Source organism: Rhinolophus ferrumequinum, chromosome 11, assembly GCF_004115265.2.
Source record: "Rhinolophus ferrumequinum isolate MPI-CBG mRhiFer1 chromosome 11, mRhiFer1_v1.p, whole genome shotgun sequence".
Classification (NCBI taxonomy): Eukaryota; Metazoa; Chordata; class Mammalia; order Chiroptera; family Rhinolophidae; genus Rhinolophus; species Rhinolophus ferrumequinum.
Genome location: NC_046294.1, coordinates 75,957,284 through 75,975,377, shown reverse-complemented (window position 1 = coordinate 75,975,377; position 18,094 = coordinate 75,957,284). Strand labels below are relative to the sequence as shown.

The window sequence follows — 18,094 nt, the reverse complement described above, 5'->3', positions numbered from 1 at the left end:
CTGAGTAATTTTTATTCTGATTATTATGTATGAGTAATCATGATATTCAGAATCATACTATGGTTAACGATCTAAATTAGAAAAAAATATCTATTTTGAATTGCATAGAACAGATTTCATTTAGCTTTGGAAGGTCAGGCTACAGACATTTCTAAATGGCACTTCCAAAAACTGTATTGCTTTTATTGCCAAAACACAGTAAAAAATACATTTCTCCACATAATTTTGAATGGAAAAAGAAATCAAAGAAATAAATCCCAATTTTATCTTTTAGCTGAATGTCACTTATCAGCATGAATCTTTGCCAAAATGTCTTCTGTAATAACTTTGTAATTGCCATTTTCTCTAAAATTGCAATGGTTGTGGAGATGGTACAGCACATCATTCTGTTCTTTTGAATGGTTTAACTTCCCTATTTAGTTCTCAAAGATTCCTTTTTTTAAAAGATTTTATTGGGGAAGGGGAACAGGACTTTATTGGGGAACAGTGTGTACTTCCAGGACTTTTTTCCAAGTCAAGTTGTTGTCCTTTCAGTCTTAGTTGTGGAGCCGTTCAGCTTCAAGTTGTTGTCCTTCCAAAGATTCCTTTTGACCTGTCTTGCTTTTTGTTTTCTGAGCCAAAGGAGAAAAGTTATATGAAGATTCATTTTGTTTAGCACACTGATCTGTGAAAATTATACTGAGAGATGTGGTTTGTTCAAGGAAATCCAAGTGTCGTAGGAATATTTCTCTGTGAGTCCCCAAATGATGTAGGGGATTTTTGCTGTGAGTGCCGGATCGTGTCTTGAGAGACGGAAGAATGGAAACATGGACCAAAGAGAGGTGAGGAGTTTTTTATTAAGAAAGAGGATAGTTTATTGAAAGCAAAAGGACAGAGCTCCCAAGCGGGAGGGGGTCCCGAATGGGGGCGCCCAGTGACTGAGGCAAAAGCTCTTACTTTTATACCTTCCCTTGCCTGTTTGTGGAAGGGGAGCTGGTGCCTTTTAATGAAATTCATCAGGTTTGTTCTGCTTGCCCATCCTGATGGAATTAGCAAAATAACCCACTCCTATCTATCAGATCTGCTCCGTTTATCAGGCCAAAAGGACTTTTATGATTAACCCCAAGGCATTGTTGCATTTTGTCCTATAGCGAAGGAGTGATTTCAAAACCTGAAGTCTCAGAATATGTCTGTCTTTCGTTTATTCCACCAGGGACCTCCCTGTCTATGTAGCAACATACTAACCTGTCTCAAAAGTAGTTCACAAACACCTTTGAATGTCTTTATTATATAGTTGAATAGGAGGAAACCGTTCACTCCTTGGCGATGCCTTTCCTTCAACCCACTTTCTTTTGGCCTAAACATAAGTAGGACTGGTATCATTTATGCCTATAATTTCAAAAATACAATAGGACAATGAAGAGCCTTTAGTCACAGTTTCCTAGACTACCACAAGGTGGGGCTAAATTTTAAGTAGACAGCTATTTTGGTGGTTTAACAGGGCTTCTTCTTGAACATATAAATGGGAAGTGCTTTTTTTAATGTATTACTTCTTTCACTCAACATCGCATTTTTGAAGTTTATTCATGTTGTTAGGGGTACTGATAGTGTGATTTTTTTTTATTGTGAGTAATATTCTATTATATAAATATACCACAAATTGCTTGTCCATTGTATGATTAATGGACACTTCAGTTGCTTACAGTGTTTGACTATCATAAATAAAGATGCTGTGACCATTCTTGTACATCTTTTTGCAGACATGTTTTCACTTCTTTTGAATTTATACGTAAAAATGAATTGCTGGGTCCTAATGTAAGTGTATTTTTTAACTTTACAAAAAATTGCCAAATAGTTTTCCAAGGTGGTTATATCATTTTATACTGCCAAAAACAGTATAACAAGTTTCTAGTGGCTCCACATACTCAATGATATTTGGTATAACCAGTCTTAATTTTAGTCGTACTAGTGGATATAAAGTACTATTTCATTATGAGGATATGTACCTAGCCCAATTATTAACAATTCTGCTAGAGCCGTGGAGGGCATGGTGGGAATATCTTGGGAGGTCAAGTGTGAAAAGAGGAATCTTGGACAGGGAAAGCAAATGTCATGAGAAGGGATAGATGATCAGAGTCTTTCATTTTGAGCAGCCATCTAAGAAATGTAAGCGTCATTAAAAGTGCAGGTCATAACAGGGAGAGACCTCAGGTATGTGGTACATTTAGCTGTGTGTATCTCAAATGAGAGTTTGCTTAAACTTTATGAAGAGTCTACACGATGATGGGATGTTGGAATTATCATAGCCCAGAACCTCTTCTTGATCTCATTTTTATGGTATCTTAAAATGCTGGTTGTACACTATTAGGATAACTGCACCTAGTTGTAGAAGGCTTTCGTCCTGAAGAGTAGCCTAATACGAAATATATCCTTCACACTTTGCCCTTTATTCAGACTCACTTATGAATGGGATATTCTGGTTAGAAACTTCCTTTTAATTATAGCTCGTAAACAGGGCTTTATCTAGATCTTCTCATAGTAGGATGAACATAATGTCTACTAAAAGGAGGTTATAGAATTTGTTGCTACTGTAGGTCATTAAAACATTTTGGCAAACTTTTGTTGGTCATAGATATGATGGAGCTAGTGTATTTAGATCTTGGCATTATAAACAACTCTCCTCATTGTGGTTACATTTTACAATCTCAAATGTTCAAGTCTGCATTTTAAAACTTGCCAACCAACTCTATAAAAAAAATAGTTTATTTTAGAATAATAATTTTAGATATAGAAAAGTTATGAAGATAATACAGACATCTCATATACCCTTCATCCAGATTCCCCTAACGTTAACAACTTATATAACCGTGGTACATTTGTTAAAACTAAAAAATTAACATTGGTGTATTACTACTAAGTTCCCAGATCTGTGACAATTTCTTAGTCTTTTCTTGTTTTTCATAGTCTTGATAGTTTTGAAAAGTCCTGGTCAAATATTTTGTAGAAGGTCCCTCAGTTTGGGTTGTCTGATACTTTTCATATAATTAGATTGTGGTGATGGTAATTGGGGACAAATACCACAGAGGTAGAGAGCCATTCTTGTCCCATTATATTAGGGATACATAATATCAACATAACTTATCACTGGTGGTGTTAACCTTGATCACTTGGATAAGGCGATGTCTGCCAAATTTCTCCAGTGTGAGGTTACTGTTTTTCCTTTTCGTATTCTATTCTTTGAAAGTGGGTGGTTAAGTCTAGTCAACACTCAACATGTGTACTATGGAGTGGTCAGGGAGAGACTGGATATTAAGCTCCATGTCTTGGAGCGGGGAGTATTTACATATATTGTTTGGAATTTTTCTGTAAGGATAACACACCTCTTTATTTATTTATTTATGTATTAACTAATTGATTTATATCAGTTATGGACTTCTGAATATTTATTTTATACTTTGGGTTATAGTCTAATAATACATTATTTGGCCTTAAAATTCTTCTAACTTTGTCCATTGGACGCTCTTTCAGATTGGCTCTAGTATGTCTTTTTGACATACATAACCTCTGTTTATTTATTTGTTTATTTGTTTATTTGTTTATTTATTTTCCTTTTTAGTGTTTCTTTACTTTCTTGCAATAGAAGATGCTCTAGACTCATCTTGTATTTTCCCTGCACTAGCCCTAGAATCAGCCATTTCTCCAAGGATCCCTAGTTCCTTTTATTGGAAAATTATATTTGAAACCAAGATCTGAGTACTGGGTGTGCTTAGTGCTTATTTCTACTGGGATGTCACTGCCTCTAGGCTCTCTCTGAGGACAGAGCTAGGAAGTATATGTATGTATGCTAAAAATGTGTACACATCTATTGTCTATTATCTATCTATTTATCTATCTTTCTATCTATCTATCTATCTATCTATCTATCTATCTATCTATCTATCTATCTATCATCATCTATCTATCACATCCAGCGCAACACAGGCAGTGAGTGAATGAGAAGGGGCGGTGAAGGGTTAAGAAAGAAACCGAAATCAAGAAAGTTATGAAACACGGGGCCAAGGGTCTCACAGCCTCAAAGGACTGAGAGCCCCGAATCGGGCCACCTTGTGGCTTTTATTGATGTTCACACAAGGAAGTGACATTGTTTTCTCCACGGTCTGTGAATTTCATACATTATACTAGGAAACTGATTCGAACTAATCACACTTGCCCACAAACAGCGGAACTGTAATTCTCAGGATGTACCTCCCCAAGGGACAAAACCTTTATGCTGAATCCTACTGATATGAGTAGATGGAGAACTGATGTTAATACATCATTGAATCTCTTCCCAAGCAGGTTGTGGGAAGGAATGCAGCCACAAAGGTAGAAGCTCTCCTTAGCCAGGGGAAGGTGGGGATCTATGCCCACCTTTATCAACACGTGGGTTCTCCTGTTGGTCCCCACGTGGATGCACCTGGCTTAGGTTGTTCCCCCCATGGGGAATCTTACCCATCATTGGCTGACCAGCCATCCCCTGGGGCCAAACAGGGAGACATAATGTGTGAGCACAAAGGTGAAGCAAAGTCCCTGAAAGGATTAGTCTCACAGACTCTCCTTTCTTTAGGGGTAGGTACGAGGGAACAGACGGGTAGGCTGCTGCGTGACAACATCTATCATCTTAAACATGAGTTCATATCACAGGGATTACCCTAGACTTCCCCCTTGTTTATTCGTAATTTTTTTCTCTGATAGTAAGAAACCTACGTCCTATTTATTTAGCATGTATTCACTTATTATTCAATCCTTGTAAATATATAAAGTAGTTCCAGAATTATTAATTGATGTTCCTATGAGAAACACATTTACTAACTAGCATACTGTGTTTATGTACAGTTCTTTTTGTCTTTAGTTTTACAGTTTTCAGTCAAAACACCATTTTCGTAACTTAAGTTCCTTTTTTCCCCTACCACTTTTAGTGAGGTTATATCATACATTTATTATACAAAATGAATTTATATGCCAATCAACTTTGGTATAAAAAGGCTTATTTTTCTCTCTGTTGCTATTCTTTTATTTAATACTGTAAGATAGTATGGTACATAGGTACCATTTCTATTTTGAAGAGATTTTAAAGTGAAAGTATAGTTTTCATGAGGAAAGTAGCTGAGCATGAATTTGAGGACTGACTCATATAATATTTAAAATTCTCTATGAAATCTATGTTATATTATGGAGTTTCTTTTTTAAAAAAACAGACCAGAATTGTTACAATGGCTTAGGAATTGCCTTGGTATGAAACACAGAAAGACATACCAATATTATGAAAGTCAAAAGATATGATAAAAAATACCTACCTCATGCCGGATATTTCTCTTATAGTGCTTCTTTTGGTAGACATATGTGCTAGAGTCTTGATAGACCATTGTGCTAATTTTTCAAATGGCTGAATTATGTTCTGAAGTTTATTTTTTCAGAACAGAATTTATTACTCTTTATGTCTGCTTCAAGATTTTAATCTGAAAACTGTCTCTACCACAAGTGTGTCATCCTTCTATTCTTCAGGATATTCCTATAATATGCACCATCTTTTTTATCTTTTTTATGCTCCCATATTTGACTACAGTTATGCACACCTTAACAACTGGGACACATTCTGAGAAATACGTTGTTAGGCAATTTTGTCATTGTGTGAGCATCATAGAATGCAAGTACACACACCTAGGTGGTACAGCCCACTACACACCTAGGCTGTATGGTGTAGCCTATTTCTCCTAGGCTACAATCCTGTACAACATATTACTGTCCTGAATACTCTAGGCAACTGTAACACAATGGTGTGTATTTGTGTATCTAAACCTAGAAAAAGTGCAGTAATGATATAAATGATAAAAATGATACACCTGTACAGGGCATTTATCACGAATGGAGCTTGCAGGACTAGAAGTTGCTCTGGGTGAGTCAGTGAGTGAGTGAGTGGGGAGTGAATGTGAAGGCTGAGGACATTACTGTACACTACGTAGATTTTATAAATACTGTCTCCTTCTGCTTCCTCTGACAAGGTCAGAAATAGAACACCGAAGCTGTCAATGCTGCTCCACGAACAGGAATATGGGCTGGATTGATTGGAAATATGGAGGGCAAACTGGCTGGGTAAGGCACAGATCCCCATAACTGTGACTGTCAGGAGGGAGTGAAAGGTGGCCTAAGTATCGGTAGGAATAAGACATCGAGGTGGAGAGAAAAAGGAGCATAGGGGATTATCACAGCAATGTGGTTTTGGCTACTGCATGTTGGAGCAGTGGTCAGATTAAGGAAATTTGTGGTTCTCATTAAAAAAAGAGAGAGAGAGAGTGTATACCATCATGAAGATGGTATAAAACTGAGGATTCAATATTTTGACTTTGGAAAGAAATGCTTTTTCAGTTCCATTGATCCTATCTGGTGCAAAGGACTCTCTCTGGTATTGAACTGATGGAAGAAATAAAACGTATCTATGCGTCACATCATTACAACTTCAAAATATTTCCAAAGTGCAGGGACAGACTGCGCACTGCCACAGAAAGCTTTTACTAAAGTAGCAATGACGCTACTTGTTAAGGTAGTCCCTGTGGACCTGTGTCCTTGTACAGGATCTTAGGTCCTTAACCAAGAATTTATGGTAATGTCCTCTGAAGACCATCAAGCTAGAATTGGAAGGGCTGTAGTGCCCTCTGAATAGTAGTGTTCAGGGGATAGGCTTCTCTGTACTGAAACAGGTCAGTGGCTGACTGATGGGGATGTAATGTGTGCACTCAAAATCGAGGTGCTATGAGTGAGAGGGAATCTGTTGCCACGCCACAAAGATATTGCTGCTGTCAGAGAAAAAAATTTCCACCCGAACCACATACTTTTCCATTTCTTACAGGAAATGCAGCTCCATTGTAATCTTATGGGACCACCATTACATATGTGGTCTGTCACTGACTGAAATGTTATGTGGCACAAAACTGCATTTTTTTCTTTATCTGATAAGTTCTGATATTGTCACCACTTAAAAAAAATCCATATAATAAAGCTATAAACAAAACCTTATATACGCATAGCTATTTTCCACTTTCTTTCAACTATCAACTTAGCAAGTCTCTGATCCTGTTTCAGTACTGCCTGCTTTCCTCCAGTGATGTTTACTGGTATTAAGGTCTTCAAGGCACCCATCTCTTTCCTCTTCTCCTTCCATAATTAACTTTGGGTGTTTGAGGGTTTTACTCTCTACCAGTTATTGTTTGTTTTTTATTGCTACGGCCTTAAGGTCTTTTTCTATGCATCTCTCCATACTGTAGGGTTTTGTACTTGTTTTTTCTCTTCTACAGATTCTTATCCTGCACATGTTCAAACCCCTCTGTTATCCTACTATAATTGACTGGATACCCAGGGCCTTTATTTGTTGATGATCACTTGTTGAAATAATTGGGAGATATGTATTTACATTATCTCCCTATAGAAATAAGGGTGGAGTATAAAATAGTCTATACTTGATATCTTCATATCTTCCTCACTTTTATTTTGCTCAATTCATTGCAAACTAGCTTCTAGTCTTCACTAAAACTGCTCTCTTTAAGATTTCCAAAGACTTCTAATTGCTAAACCCAAAGAATATTCTCCATTTAAAAATATTTTTATTGGGCTACTTTGTCATGTTTAGCTATTGAGTCTTCCATTCCTAAAATTCTTTGACACAACATTCTTTTAATTCTTCCTAGTCCTTGTCTGACCTTTTGCTTTCTCCCATGAGAGTTGTCCTTCTTAGGTGTAGGTGTTGCTTAAGTATTGTTGTTTGTTTTTATTTTCACTGCATTCTCTCTGTGTATGTTTCCTATTGCTGGCGTAACAAATTACCACAAACTTTGTGGTTTAAAACTACACAAATTCATTCTCTTAGAGTTTTGGTGGTCAGAAGCCCAAGATCAGTTTCACTAGACTAAACTCAAGGTGTTCCAAGGGCTGGAGGTGCTGAGGGGAGGATATGCTTCTTGTCTCACTCAGCTTCTAGTGGCTACCTGTATTCATGACCTGTGGCCTCTTTCTCCATCTTCAAAGTAATTCATCAAATCTCTGATCCTGTCATTGCCTTCTCTGCTAACTCTGATTCTTTCCACATTCTTCTTATAAGGACCCTGTGATTACTACTGGGTTCACCCAGATAATCTGGAATAATCTCTCTCCCCATCTCAAGTTTCTTTTTCTTTTTCTTTTTTGTTTTTGTTTTAAGGAGGGTGCAGCTCACAGTTCCCCATATGGGGATCGAACCGGCAACCTTGGTGCTACCAGCACCATGCTCTAACCAACTGAGCTAACTGGCCAGCCCATGTTTCTTAATTTAATTACATTTATGAATTCTGTTTTGACATATAAGGTAACATCCTAATAAATTCCAGGGGTTAGGATGTGGAGATCATTATTCAGCCTGTCGCACTCTTGTCATCTCCTTCATTCTTAAGGTTTTGATAAAAAACTAAATGTTAATGATTTTCACATCTGTGTCTTCTACCCAGCGCTCTCTTCTGCATGCAAGATTCACATGTTTAACTACTTGCTAGACACTTTCTTCTGGATCTATTTCAAATTCAATTATAGACCTTATCATCTTCACCAGACCATTTTCTCTCCCTATGTTCTCTATATCAGTTAATGTTCTCCATTATTGAAACACGGGATCATTCTTAAATCTCACCCCCCTCTTAGTTCCCATATTAAATCAGTAATCAGTTACCATGTACTGTTAAATTAACTTCTATACATTTGTCTAATCTGTCCCCTCTAGTGCATCCTTATTTCAATTGTCAGTATCATTTTTGGCAAAATGGTATGATAAAATATAATTCTTGTGAGCTTGTTACGCCAACTTTACAGATGAAGAAATGGAAGCATAGGGAGATCAGGACCTTGTGTACAGTTACATAGTGAGCTATTTGGGATTTAAACATGGGTCTGGCTTCTTCTACTGCTCTAGTTAAATTCCTCTTATCTTTTCTGGGTTACACAAACAGCCTGCTAACCATTTTCCTTGATAACAGTTTTGGCTTTTCAAGTCTATTCTTCACACAGTCACAGTCTTTTTAATATGCATACATGACTCCTCAATGAGACTCACAAGGCTCTCTGTGATCTGGGACCTGTCTACTTCTTATTATCATATTCTACTGATTCCTGCTTTAACGTCACACTCTAGCAACTTTGAACTCCTTGCATTTCTTGGTGTACTTCTATTGTTTCTCAATTTTGTGCCTTTACTCTGGCTAACCCACTGCCTGGAATACCCTGCCCTTACCTTAACTCCTCTGTCTTCAAAGCCCTCGTTACTCAGCTTAGACATTTTCACCTCCAAAAAGGTATTTAAACTTTATTTTTCAAAAACTATTGCCAGGTCTTTGAAAAGACAGACTATATTTTATGCTCCTCTCTCTTCACCATACCTAGTACAGTGCCAGACACAAAATATTACTAAATGCTTGTTGAATGAATGTTTTATTATTTTTCTCAATAAAATCAGAAGCATTCTTTGTGTTTTCTGCATAAAGCCATTATCTCTAAGTCTTTAGACAATAATCATAGTAGAGGCTAATATCATACTGAAGAAAAGCAAACTAATACCATGGATTCCTGTTTTAATAAGAAATTACTTTATACAAAATAATAAAAATAAAAAAAATTATGAAATTAATGTTTAGTAGAAAGAATGCTTTTACTACCCTTAAGAAATAATTTCCTACTTTTCCCTGTTCAGTATAAATAAGTTGAAGGTTAATGAAGAGAATATGTAAAGGAGCTTTATTCATACATTTAAATTCCCTATAACTAACTAATGATAGAAGTAAAATATTTTCTTGCTTGTAAGTGTATCAATTCAAGTATGAAAGTACCAATAATTTGTTTTAACTTGTCAATTTACTCATCAGGAATATGTCTATTTTGTATCTCAGAAACTGGGTACCATTAACTTGGAATAAAAAGATTGTTTTTCTTTATGAAAAAAATGTATAGCTTTGTTTTAGAACATTGGATCTTGCCACAATCTAATATCAAGTTGTTATTAATTTCTATATATTCCAGTGAATTTGAGTGACAATATAGTTTTGCCAATATTTTCCAAACATTTGCTCATATTTACTTAATTCTCAAAGTATGAAGGATATTATAATCTATTTTATGCATTGACACTATTTTTTAGTGATTAATATTTACTTCCTTTTAAATCTGGCCAGATTTCATAGAAATTATATTATGTCATTTGTCTAATAAGAATAAGGTATTGTTTTGCTAATGGAAAATTACCAACAAAAAGCAAATAGCAAAAAGCAAAGATGTTCATTTTTGAAATAGGGCACCAAATAGAGCAGGGAACAACTGAGGAAGAATTTCTGCTAAAATAATTGGAAATCAAGGACACTGAGAATCTATGACCTCATCAGCCTGGAGACAATTAATTTTATTATGGTTCATTACATAATCTCCTGAAAATGCAAGCATAATGTAAAGTAAGAGAAATGAAAAAGCAACAACAAAAAAACAACTATGAATAGAGAACAAGTTAAGCATATTCCTTTGGTGGCTTTAATGCTACTTGAGTTTCAAAAATACTTAGTTATCTTGTTAAAAAAAACATTTTGGAAGTAATCTGTTATGATATTTGGATGGGGCTGTTTGCATTTATACTCTAACCAAATTATTTAAATTACTTTTTAAGGAGCTTTTAAAGTTGCAAATGGTGGCTACTGCCTTATGAAAATTAAAAGTGTGTGTTAGAAATTTTGGGAATGACTTAATTTCAAGACCTTTTAAAATTTGTTTTCTCATACATAAGTAGTGACCACTCTTAGTTGTGTTGTCTCTGAATAAAGATCCCATTCATTAAAATGTTCAGTAAAAATGTTCAGTGTTTTCTCCTAAGATGGTCCTGTTCATATTGTGCACAGTTTGTAAACTCATCTAAACATTACTTCAGTGTCGTTTCAGCCTGGTCATTTCATATACTCTGTCTCCACTCCTGTTGGCCAGTCTTTGTTCTAGGGTTGTATTTATCGCTATCCTAGGACCACATGGTATCCCCCCTTGTATATCCTACAGTCATCTTTACAAATGTCAGTATCCACACAGCCATCTTTCTTTCTTCCTCTGTTCTCCTTGCCTCTAATACTCCTGGACCTCGCTGACAGTGCTTTCAAAGTATATATTTGACAAGAAATTGACAAAAAATTCCTCAGAGCCAATCTTTTCAGTTTGTGTGGATGAACATTCTCTTTTAGTTTTGAAAACCAAACGTAACAAGTTCAAAATCTCTCTCTTATAGAAAAGGGCGACGTATTAGGTTGAATGTAAGAGCACAACGTATTTGGTATGAGTCAAGGTGGGATGATTTTTCTTGACCAATCTGCTTTAGAATCCTCTTCACTGAGTCAATCAAGTTGTTGTCTTAGGACACCCAATGAAGGATTTGGGGGTCTATTAAGTACAAGACTGCCCCTAACACAGAAGTAGCACTTAGAGGGTCTTTTGGCGATTCCATTAAAAGAGTAGTTTCTGTAGAGGGTAGCTTTTCCTCTTATTGGTTTGTTAATGACTGGTGTGCTTTGAAAATTACCCATTTTAGACAAATAAGAAACTGAAATAAGGAGGTGATATATTTTATTGACTTGGATAATATTCTTGGACAATATCATAGGCAAATAATAAATATAGCAGGTATGCTGCAAATTTAAATGATATAAGAATGGGTGTGTGTGTATGTGTGTGTGTGTGTGTGTGCATGTAGATCATGAAGAGGCCACATATCTTAGTTTTAATGGTATGCAACTCATTTCATGAACAACTGAGGCAGTCTGCTTTGCTGGCGTATGTTCTTGGGAATAATGGACTGCATGGATGAGTGGGTAGCTTTTCTTGATCTGTACAACACTCTTTTAATGTCACTTCTCAGCTCAAAAGTTAAAATGATTTTTTTCTTAATGATTGCCAGAGAAAGTCCATAGTAAACCCTTTCCCAATCTGGTCTTTACTTTCTTATTCTTTTTCTAACCATTCTTCAATATGCATTCTCTGATCCTGTTTGTACGGAATACCTGGTATTTACAAACACAACATACTCTTTCCTTTCTCCATGCCCAATTCATTCATATACATCCACTCAAATTTTACTCATTTTTCAAAGGACAATTCAAGTCCCATTTTCTTCATAATGAAATAGCTGAAGTTCATCTTCCCTTTTCTTAAAATATTATAATACTTATTTACCATATGACATCTGTTCTGGTACTAATTTGTATAGCCATTTAACTTATGCTATTTAACTTAGCCATTTAACTTAACTTATTTAACTTTTTCTTATGCTTATTAGAGTGTAAATTCTCCAAAGGCCAGGACCATGTTTTGTCTTTATAATGTCCACTATGCTTGGCTTAATGCTAAACTTTTAGTTACTCACATATGTGTTGATATGGACGAGTTAACCTAGCCATGAAGGGTATCTCTAACTGGATTAATGCAAACCTACTCTTACCTGAGAAAACAATTCAGATGATATTTTCTACAAATAATGAGCTAGACTTTTCTTTTCCTCCTTAAGGGACAGTCTTTTGTAGAGACAGCCTTATAAAATAGAACTATGAAATAAGATTTTGCTGTGCTAAGAGCTCTACCTATGACTAACTATGTGCCATTGGACCATGGACAGGTTCCTCAATCTTTGCATGCCTTTGTTTCCCTGTCAACAAAATGCAATAAAGTACCTCGGTTCCCCTGTTTGACAATAGAATTTATAGGGAATAATGAATTCTACACTTCCCTTTCTTGTTCTTTTCAAACAAAGAATAGTTACCAAGATTTCAGGGTCAGTTTTTAAAAAATAAGTCAAAAGTCTTTTAAAAATATTTCATGAGATAATATTGTTCTGCTAAACTATCAGCATATATAGCCCTCGGTAAAAAGATTATATATATATGAGAAATATCAAAAGGAAATAGTTTATGTCTTTTCAAATCTTTCCAAATTATTTTGTTTCTTATTATGTATTCAAAGCTTAGTCGGTAGATAATTAATGAGCTGAAACATTATAATTTTTTAAATGATAGAACAGTGCACTACACATAAATCACACTTCGGGTAACATTCTGTACTCAAATTTATTGTAGCAGAAAATGACATTAAGATGCATAATTTTCATTTTACATTTGTTTTGTTTGTTCATTTAGAGTCTGTAATTAACATTTAAAAAAAGCTTTTCTGAGAACGTGGGAAGGGCTGAATAACCAGAGTCCCAGTTCTCAAACTATGACCCAACAGGTCCTGGGCTGCTATAATTACTGGTGTGGAACGACATTTAAAAAACTTGAGGGAAACACAGCAATACTTAGCATGTGTTGAAAACTGAGCAATCTTTTAGTTTAAGATAATTTATAGTTTTAGCATTGGATTTTGCTACATTATTTCCTTTACTTTATACATTTGTGAAGGCAGGTTTTTGGAAGTTATGATAAAAAGCAAGAACTGCAGGGATATCAATGTGAAACAGAAAATGAGGGTGGCAATGTCTAATCTAATCCTAAGGTTTGAGAAGCTCTGCAGTATCCAACTTAATTAATTAGTTAAATTAATTAATTAAATACTTCCAATGATTTAAGAATGAAATTAAATATCACTTTACATGTATTTTCAAATGCTACTAACTTGTTAGGATAGAAATGCTTACTAAATTGTATGGGTGCAACTACCTTATACATTGAATCATTAGGTGTTTCTTTTGGTCTAGGGTGCTGTTAAAAATTACTTAGAAAACCTGAAAACCAAGAAAAGTTGGGAATTTTCTTCTCTTAGGTAAAAGAGCATAGACCTTATCAGATTGAGCAGACATAGGTGCAGGTTATGTTCGCATAACCTGCAGGGAAACAGAGTCACGTGTTGGGTGTTGGTGCAGAGCACTTGGGCTTTGGAATGACTGTCTTCACAGTTATATGCTGCTTATCTGGAAACAAGGATTCCTCTCTTGTGTGGCCCTAATAAGACCCCGTGTGAGTTAAAGAAATGGAACATTTTTGTTTTAGTTTACTGTTGCGGTACAGATAGATACCTGTCCATTTTTGTACACCAAAAGAGGAATTAATGTTCATTTTGCTCACTATAAGGAGAACTTACAAAAATGAGTAAACATATGTTTTATTTTAAAAATTTCACATCTTTTGGTGGAGAAATGTTTTAGAATTATTTTAACACAAACTTGTTATTTTTGTCTTGAACTAATCTATTCATTGCTGAAGTTACTCACTTCAATATCCACTTAAAATGTTTTCCAGAAATGATTATAGCATGAGTATAAATTGTGATGTGTTTGTTAATTTCTTAAACAGAAAAATTGCTTATTAATTATTTTAAGGGATCTAAGTACATTGCCATTTAATCATTATTAGTAACTTTTTTTAATGTTTATTTTATATCTAGTGACAAAGGCACAACATTTCATTCTTAATGTTAATAAAACTTTTGAGAATTCTAGTATTTACATCAAAATTGGATTTAAAAAAATATATTCATTATTTAAAAATAATAAATAATAGATTGCATATTCATAACAAATTGAAAATATATCAGTAAAGGTCTGTTGACATTAACAAGGTTATATCAGGGCATTCTTATTGATCATTCATACTTATTATTGTTAGATGTCGAGCTTAATAAGTTGCAGACAGGAAGACATAATTCCTTTCTATAATATAATAAAGCAGACAGAAGAATTAGGTTATGAAAAGACAGGGAGATGGTGAACATCTCACCAAATACAATTGAATTGAAATTTTTCTTTTCCATTCATTTAATTCTGCAGGCCATGTTCATGACAGCTTCATATAAGGAGAACATTTTAAGCAGTTGAAGAAGGGATTTGCAGGAGAATTGCATTCTCAGAAAGGGTACGTACGATAGGGAGGAAAAAGAGAAGCTGACCTTGTGACGTGCGAGGGGAAAGTTTTCTAGGCACCAGATATGTCTGGAAAGAAAATGAGCAGCTCTACAAATAGAAAAATCATAAAATATTGGGGGTTGATGATACCCTAGTGATTTTACCAACCCTTTTAATTTAGAGCTGAGTAGTCTGTGTCCCAGAGAGGTTTTGAGCAACTTGTTTTTGGTCACATGGCTGGTTATTAGCAGAGCAGCTACTACAATGTAGAGCTTCTGCATAGACTGGTGCTTTTCCATGACATTGTATTCCAGGGAACAATTCCAGCATGTTAATTGTGTAGGTAATGTTTATTTGTAATGCAATAGACCACTCACATGGTGACTTTAATTCATCAGATTTGTTTTTCTTGTATTTTTAGGACATTTGAGGACAATTATAAGAGGCAGGCAGAAAATGTGTTTTCACAGAAATAGCATGGGCTTAGGAGTCAAGACTGAAATTCTGACTAAATTTATCAGCTTCATGACCTTGGGGCAAGTATTTCAAAATCTCCATGCAAGTATTTTTCATATCTGTAAAACTGAGAAGATACATCTTATTGTGGCACTATAAAGATTAAATGAAACAACAAATAAACAGACCCTGGTCCATTGTAGTTTCTCAAAAAATGTTACTTTTACCTAAATAGATCTGGAAAGTAAAGGTTTAGAAATAATTTGGAATGCAAAAGGTTTAGGCACAAGGTAGAAAGAAGTATTTAGGTAAATTATTAAAGGCTACAATAGACCACAATTGAATCGCTTATTGACAAGACGTTGCTATTGTTAGACATATAAGAACAATACTGTGGTCTACAAAAACACACAGAGAAGGGTACAGTAATCTTCCTATATAATCTGTACCTAATACCTGAAAAAGAATCTCAACCTAAAATGTTGTGTAGAGAGCTAATGATGTGGAAGACAAAAGACGGAATTGTAGGCTGCATTGGCTTATAGGGTCTCTTCTCAGAGGAGGAGGGATTTCTGCAGTGCATGGTTGAAGAGTGCAAAGCCACTCAAAGTCACATAAGAGAGTCTTGTCTGCCAGAGGCACCAAAAGACACTGATTACTTTCCCTCTTTCTTGCACTCTTTGATACAGTGGCATAAAAACAAGGCAGCCATCCCACTAATTCATTAGTATCTTTCTGGTACAAATTCTAAGTGTTGCATCGACTTTATTGCTTTTCTTTATTTCCTCCGTGCCCATCCTTGTTTTGATTAACAAGTCCCCTAATCCTTCAAGATTGTTTTACGATGAAATATAACCATAGAATGATGAGCTGCATTGTCTTCCATGTGTCCCTTTATATATGAACAAAGCAGTTGATTCTCATTTTGCTAGTGTCCCTATTATTTGGTTTCGCTTACAAAACTATGCAGGCATATAAAACACAGTATCTCCACTGTTATTTGTTCGCAATCTTTCACTGAGAAAGCATGTTTTAAAAAGAGAGTACAGGAAGTGGGAGGTGTAGACAAATCTCATTCAGGGAACATGTACACAGGGTTAACCTGCAGGTGGGGAGTAGGTGTATGTGTGTAATTTTCTAGGTTAGGGATCCAGAAAAACTTGCCCTAGTTAAGAATTCACCAGCTACTATATTTTTTTTTAGAGAACTTGCTTTAATGTTATATATACAGTTCATGTGAGTTGCCAGATTTTTGTAAAGATTGACTATAGGGACAGAGAGATTTTCTCAGTCTCATGATATCAGGCGAGAGCTCTACTCCAGGAAACGCTTATGCAGATGTTGCAGGTTTTCTTGCTGGAGACTTAGATGGATGAAAAGAAATTAGGAAAGAGTTTGGAGCTCTGAAATGCAAAGAATTTGGGGAGTGAGGACTGATTGTAGTTTTATTTGAATTTAAAGGAGGTGAATTTTTCCTTAGCTACTTCTCTGGGAAGGATGAAAATCAAATTAAATGAGGCAAAATAAGTGAAAGGAGTTTATAAATAGCAATGTTCTATATGAAGGTAAGGCATACACAACACTAGTTTTATGTTTAAAGGGGAAATAGTCACCATCTTTATTAAGGTGGAGAATCTACTTTAAGGAGATTGATCAATCTCAAGTGAGTCCTCAGGTGCCCTCACCGACTTCACAAACAAAACAAGTACATTCCTGCAGTCCCCTATTCTAGTAGGAGACTGGACTTTAAGGAATTTATTGGAACACGATACATGCAGCAGGACTGGATTTGTGGGCATGAGTCTATGCAAGTTTCTTTGCCTAACATCAGAGCACAAACTCTTCACTTTAAGTGTACTACTCTTTCCTAAAGTGTTTGGGTTCCTTTTACTAGTTCTAAGGCTTTAATTTTTTTTTAATGGAGTATAGGTTATTCCTATTCTCTTCCTTAAAAAAGTGTTAATTCAAGCATAGAACACAGCATTCTTCATATTGAGAGCTTTTGAACCCTGTTCCTGAATAGAAATACAAAGGGAAACCCTTGAAAGTAATGCAGATGATGGGCTGTCTATACCCTGGCCTCCATTGGTTTACAGTTTAAAAATCAGTGGGAAAATGATGATCAAAGGGAGGCTAATTCATACTGAAAACTGTAAGATCACTTCATTTGGCTAGATTCTATAAAGAGTCTTTGATTCAAATAGTTCTCACAAAGCAAAAATGTCCCATAGGTTCAGAGTTCTTTCTGGCAATAAACTTCCAGTGTAAACAGGAAGATTCTTGGGTTTCTTATAAATTTTGGAAACAAAATGATACTTATTGCTCAGCACTCAGTCATTTTTGACTTTGAGACAAGAGTTGGAATGATAAGTAAAAGTTCTGGTTTAAAGTTCAATGCAAAGGTTATTTACCATTACCATAACAGAATGTGTGTGTGTGTGTGTGTGTGTGTGTGTGTGTGTGTATGTGATGTGTGTGTGTGTTCAACAGTAGTTTATTAAAAGAATGTGAATGCCTTAATACTATTTAGCATTCTTAATAGAGGCTGTAAAATTGTATGACTCTAAAGAACTTGACAATTACATCATCATTACTAAAGATGCGAAGTAAGAATTCTAACTTATTATGCTGTGATCAATACTGCACAGCAAGAATATTAAACAGTTTACCCAAAGTTGCAATAATGTAATTTTCAAATGAACCACCCATTATATTCAGCAAAAAAGCAAACAAACAACAACAGCAAAAAACAAA

The 18,094-nt window shown here is 35.3% G+C and overlaps 1 protein-coding gene across 1 annotated transcript in view; it reads left to right on the top strand.

Moving 5' to 3' along the window:
* The first annotated feature begins 719 nt into the window (after window positions 1-719).
* The window catches only part of GUCY1A2 (guanylate cyclase 1 soluble subunit alpha 2), a 286,917-nt gene continuing 269,542 nt past the window's right edge, over window positions 720-18,094 (top strand). The window contains exons 1-2 of the mRNA XM_033119793.1: window positions 720-821; window positions 6,021-6,111. Of these exons, the coding sequence (XP_032975684.1) occupies window positions 799-821; window positions 6,021-6,111 (114 nt within the window). The 5' untranslated portion in view covers window positions 720-798. The remainder of the gene's footprint in view (window positions 822-6,020; window positions 6,112-18,094) is intronic.